Consider the following 6000-nt stretch of genomic DNA (forward strand, 5'->3'; position numbering starts at 1 on the left):
ATAATAAATAAAGTACCCCCAGTTGCAAAACACGAGGCCTTCGGCCTTGTGTTTTTATATGGTCATGAAACTCCTCGATAACTTATAATATCCTTATATTTTACAAGAGGGGGTACTTTATTCACTATATATTGGTGTGTTTTTATAATGTACATAGTTAGTTCTTTAATTCAAAAGCCATAAGCTGAACTAAGGAAAAACTTGTTTTGTTCTTGTAAATCTTTGTCCTCTTTTGTTCTGCAGCACCCTGAGTGCAATCCCCTAAAAATACCATAATAAGACTTGTCTTCAGTTGAATGTTGACTTCAATGGTTGTTTTTTGTTTGGTGCAAAAGCCTTGTGTTGATGCACCTATTTTCTGTAGGTCATTTAGGATGTGCAATGCAGGGTGCAAGGTTCAAACAAAAATAGGCACAATCAAACTTTTTGTAAATTGTACCCTGTCTTGCATGCTTACGTAGGCATACCCTGTCCATCTCCAAAGTATGGTTTGTGGTAAGGACAGGATTGGCTTCCTTTACATGTGCTTAAGAACCAGAAGATTCTTTTTAACCTGGGTTTGCATAATCAGCTATGCTATAATTATGAGAAAAAAATTATAATTGTGCTACTGGCTAATGACTCATCGAAATTAATATCTTTATTGCAGCTCTAGAGGCATATTCATAAGAAAGTACAGTAAAGTGAATGATATGTGAACTTAATTGATTTAATTATAATATTTTGACCCATTGATATAGTAGAATGTAAACCTTAAAAGCAGGGTTTCTTAATCAAGGGTGAAGACCCAAATATTGGTGTCCATACTGTTAATGGTGGGTTTTCATAATCCTTCTGAATACTATGAAAGCTTTATTATATTAGAAAATAAAGTGAAACACCTTATGCTCACAAGGCTAGTCCTGCAGCCCTTCCATACAATGAATCTTAAAACTAGGGTTTTTTAATATGTGAACTCAATGGATTTAATTCTACCCATCTAGTTTGACCCTATTGATATAGCAGACTGTGCACCTTAAAAGCTGGGCTTCTTAATCTAAGGGTGAAGACCCCAAAATGAGTATCCATGCTTTTTATGGTGGGCCTCCATAATAATCACACTGATTACTATAAAAAGTCTACTATAATAGAAAATAGAGGGAAACATATCCCTTTGCTCTGCAGGCAAGTCCCACAGCCCTTCTGTACATTTACTGGTCCAATAGACACATATCGCAAGAACAGACTAAAAAGTATGGAGCTTAACTGTGAATGAAATGTTAACAGTACATTTGTATTATAAGCACCCAAGAACTGCAGCCAGCACAGTGTAATTCACCATTGTTTGTCAAATATTGGAAGATGTCTATATTTTAGTACTTACTTTCTCTTCCGTCTCCTTTGTGTGTTACCACTCCTAAAGAGAACCAGAAAATCAGTATTAACCTGGGTTTTCATAAAAACACAATTCATAAAGTCACAGAAAATAGTATGTTTTCTTAGATTTTGTAATATAGTTCTGTTGACTTTGTGTTGTGCTATCTTGCAATCATGTGTACACTATATAAAAACGTATACGTGTAAAGATCTGCTGGGCTCATTTTTGATTTGGTAAGGAGGCCTTACACCCACAAAGTATTCATAAGGGGGCCTTTTGATCTATATTCATAGATATAGGTCGGTTCAGGTACTCTGCAAATTTCATTTGCTGATCAGCCATTTTAGTGTATGGTGCATCGGCAGACAAGGAAGTAAGAGGAGCCACAGATCATCTTCATGTCATGTGTTGGCGCTCATATGCACTCCGTTCGTCCAAATAAATACAGTTGGACTCATCAGGTTCAGCATGCTCCATCTGTACATAAACCACTTTCATGTGAAATATCATTGGTTTTGCTATATTGATGGAATTACTTACCATGAAGGAGCAAAGATATTAGCACTGCACCCCTAAACCAGTCCATTGTGGACCTAGAGAGAAAATGGACATCTTTATTATAGCAGTCCCTATATAATATAAAGAAAATACAAAAAGTGCAGAACGCTAAACAATTCCTTAGAACCAAAATAATAGTTATCCATTCTGTATTATGTTATTTATAGAGTGGCCCCAAGTCCATATTTTGTAATTATACTAACGTGGATGTGTGTTTTTACTGGTAGTCCACAAGTAGTGCTCAGTGCTCAGGTGTTATTGTTATGATTTATGTTTTGTATGCTGAAATGGTCATCCCTGTGTTTGAATAAACTGCCTTAAAGAGAAGAATGTATCTGTTGTGGATCCAATGAGCTTACAATAATAATTTAAGTTTGGCTAGCATATTGTATTGCTTACAATGCAACTACTGTACCCTCAACACAAATATACTCCAAAGCATAAAAAATTATTCTTGGTTATACTGGGAAAGACCAAAGTCCGTCAGGATTCCTGGATGAGCAGATGCAGCGGCTGTATGATCCTCATGTGCCTAAATCATTTTGGATACAATTTCATACTCATAGTAGAAAAATAAACTTTTCCACCAACCTCAAACATTCACAAAAGCACGTAATTTAATCTCAAAAACTAGCATTAAGATATGCAACAGTTTTTCACAACCAAAAAACTATTTATATTACGTGAAACTAATAATTTGTAATGAAAAAAGTTGAAGCACAGATAATTAAAGACATGTGTTACCTTCATCTAGGAGTTGTGTATTTCTCTTTTCTCTTTACCAACGTATTTAGGTTTTATATAGCTGCTTCATTCATATATATATACATATATAAATATCTGCTAGTCAAATATTTAGCAGTATTTTCATTGGAGTCATACATTTGCTCAGAATGACAGCTGACAGCATCAGCTTGTTAAACAAAATATCTTATTTAACTTTCAATTGCCTTAGGAAATAATAGTAAATTACGCATATTGTAAATATAATTCATTGATCCATACTTTTAAAATAGGTAATGTAATTAATATTAAACATTTATCTTTAAATTACATTTTATTTTTTATTCATTTATTATTTTTTTCATTTCTAATCTTTTAAAAAAATTCGAAATTCTAAAAATTCTAAATGAATATATATAGCTATTATACTAGCTATATCCAATGTGAAATGTGCAGTTAATGTCATTTAATTTTTTATATATAAATTTAGATATTTTATTTAATTTATAAAATTAAATTAAATATTTGTATTTTATTTATTTTTATACAATATACTGTATATAAAAATAAAAACACCACGAGATAACAGTATGAAACTTTTATGTGAAGCTAGAGATATTCTTCTGTATAAAAAAAACGAAAGCTTCTGTTTCTGTCCAGTGTTAAGTTGCTCTGAGAAGCAGGTATTAAAATGTAAAATAAAAAATACATTAATAAATGTTTGGTGGCAAGATATTTAAATGTTAATTGGAAATATTTTTTTGGAAAAAAGAAGTTTGGGTCATTTGCCACAATGGCATGAAACTGCCTGTTAAATTGCAAGAAAATGACATGATCATGAAACTACTGCTTATTTGCTGCACTAAGCCCCAAAGAGCAAAGATTTTTTAATCAAATAAGGACACTGAGCTATTTTTCCCAAAAACTTTTCCACCCTTGTCTACTCAAATCTAAATAACTGTAGAAAAGTTTTAAAGCCAATAACTCCAACTCCAGTGGAAACCATGGAGGAAAAACTTTCAATAAAATATAACTTACCGTACTTGGGGCTGGCAGTAAAGCTCTGGAGGGTTTTCCATCCTACACTTCATTTATATCTCCACAAGAAAGCCAAATGAGCCAATCTCTGTCCTCGTCTGGCACTATAGTCTCCGCCTACAATTCATAATCAAGCTGCAAGCTATAAGCGAACTGCTGATTGTCAGATGAAAAGCACATATGCCAGATAAGTAAGGAAATGTAACTTCATAAATTATCACTGACTTATGAAATATTGGCATATTTAAAAAAAAGTTTTAAAATGTTTTAAAAAACATTTAAAAATTGATCTTACCAGTATTCAGATTTCATTTACATCGACCATCAAGTGGCCACAGTGGAGTATGAGGGCCACTGGTCATAGTGTATGGACAAGGAGGAGATTGGCTAAGAAATATGCAGGTGATATTAAGGGGCAGATGTATCAAGGGTCGAATATCGAAGTCGAAGGATTTTGCGCAATTCCTTCGATCGAATGATCGAAGGAATAATCGCTCGATCGAACGATTAAATCCTTGAAATCTAACGATTCGAAGGATTTTAATCCATCGATCGAAGGATTATCCTTCGATCAGAAAAACCTTGAAAAATCCTATTGGGACCTTCCCATAGGCTAACATTGGCCTCGGTAGGTTTTAGGTTGCGTACCTTCAGCAGAGTGACCAGCAGGATTTGTACAAGACAATGACCTGGCCAAAAGCATTGACGTCAGGGGACTTTAAAGGTTTGAATTTCATGCTAAAAGTATGCAAAATAATGCCCAGATTCCCTGGTGTCTAGCACGCACCTGCCGATTCTCAGTGTGTTGGCACTGGCATCAGAGAGCCTAGGTGATGTCAGCACTGAAGGGCAGATTTATCAAGAGTGGAATTGAAAAATGTAATTTTTACATTCGAATTTTGAGCTAATTTTAGTGTACTCCGACTAGGGAATAGTCCAAATTCGATTTGAAATTGATTCAAATTCAAAAATTTGAATATCGAAATTTATCATGTACTGTCTCTTTAAAACTTCCACTTCAACTGTTTGCCATCTAAAACCTGCCAAATTGCTGTTTTAGCCTATGGGGGACCTCCTAGACATTTGGTGGACTTTGAAAAATCGAACTTTTTGTTTTAAAAAAAAAAACTAATCGAATATAGCCTATTCACTCAAAGTTAAAAAATTCTATTTTTTTAGTACATTTCGGTTGGTCTTTTTTTATTCGAATTTTGAGTTGATGTGAGTCTAAAAAACCCCATCACCTCGAAATTTGCCCCCTGATAAATCTGCCCCTGAGAATCAGACCAACACAACCATGACATCAAAAAAACCATAATCAAGAGAATTGTAACTCTAAAGATAAAGTTGAACTCTATTCACATCAAACACTGCTTCACCGTTTTAAGCACACACACAATACACTACAGGCAACAAGGCAAACCTCAACAATGGTCAACCACAAATAAGCATAATCAAAAAAAAACTAAAAAGAAAACAAAAGTGTTTCTCAGAATTCTCTTAGAAAGTCGAAACATTAGAGGCCATAGGCCAGTGTTCCCCAACCAATGGCTTGTGAGCAACATGTTACTTACCAAGCCCTTGGATGTTGCGCACATCACCAGGTGTACAGAGCCAAACAGAGCCTACTGTAGGCTGTCAGTCCACATTAGGCTACCAAATAGCCAATCACAGTCCTTATTTGGCACCCCAAAGACTTTTTTCATGCTTGTGTTGCTCCCTAACTCTTTTTACATTTGATTGTGGCTCATGGATGAATAAAGTTGGGGATCACTGCCGTAGGGGGTCATTTTCTGTTGCTTAGTGCTCTTGAGGCCTTAGGTTTCTTAGTGCTGTGTAGGACCTAGGTATATGATCCCTGCAGTACCATTAGACAATTCCACAATCAAATAAGTAACAAATCCAGTTTGCAATTGGCACTTCTACTTTCTTTCTCAGTTTCCTCTTTTCTACAACACTTTGGGTGAAGTTCCTCTCCCACTTCATTCCCACTTTATGCATTTGTAGTTATTCTATCCTCACCTGTAGTTATTTTACACTTCCCTACTCCTATTATCTTATTTCAGTTAATAAAAACAAACGTCTTCCATGTGAAAGGCAACCCCTAGTGTAACCCAAAGGAATGACACAAGACCACAGAGATTTGAGAAACACTTGAGAACTACATGTGAATTTGAACACAGTAACCAATCAGACCAATTCATTGCCTGAATAATATCTATAACTTAGCAAGCCCCTCTGCATTGTTAGCCATTGATGTACATTATTCATTCTATCATGAACTTTTCAGAGCCTTCAAATCCACCACATGCTAAGTTAAATAT

At 34.9% G+C, this 6000-nt stretch overlaps 1 protein-coding gene across 13 annotated transcripts in view; it reads right to left on the reverse strand.

Moving 5' to 3' along the window:
• The window catches only part of LOC108696888, a 369929-nt gene extending 366197 nt beyond the window's left edge, over positions 1–3732 (reverse strand). For all 13 annotated transcript variants that reach the window (XM_041569828.1, XM_041569827.1, XM_041569829.1 and 10 more), the window contains exons 1-3: positions 3677–3732; positions 1898–1950; positions 1364–1396 (exon numbers count right to left, since the gene is read on the reverse strand). In XM_041569828.1, the coding sequence (XP_041425762.1) occupies positions 1364–1396; positions 1898–1950; positions 3677–3729 (139 nt within the window). In that variant the 5' untranslated portion in view covers positions 3730–3732. The remainder of the gene's footprint in view (positions 1–1363; positions 1397–1897; positions 1951–3676) is intronic.
• Between the last annotated feature and the right edge of the window lie 2268 nt (positions 3733–6000).

The sequence above is a fragment of the Xenopus laevis genome, chromosome 7L (genome assembly GCF_017654675.1).
Source record: "Xenopus laevis strain J_2021 chromosome 7L, Xenopus_laevis_v10.1, whole genome shotgun sequence".
Classification (NCBI taxonomy): Eukaryota; Metazoa; Chordata; class Amphibia; order Anura; family Pipidae; genus Xenopus; species Xenopus laevis.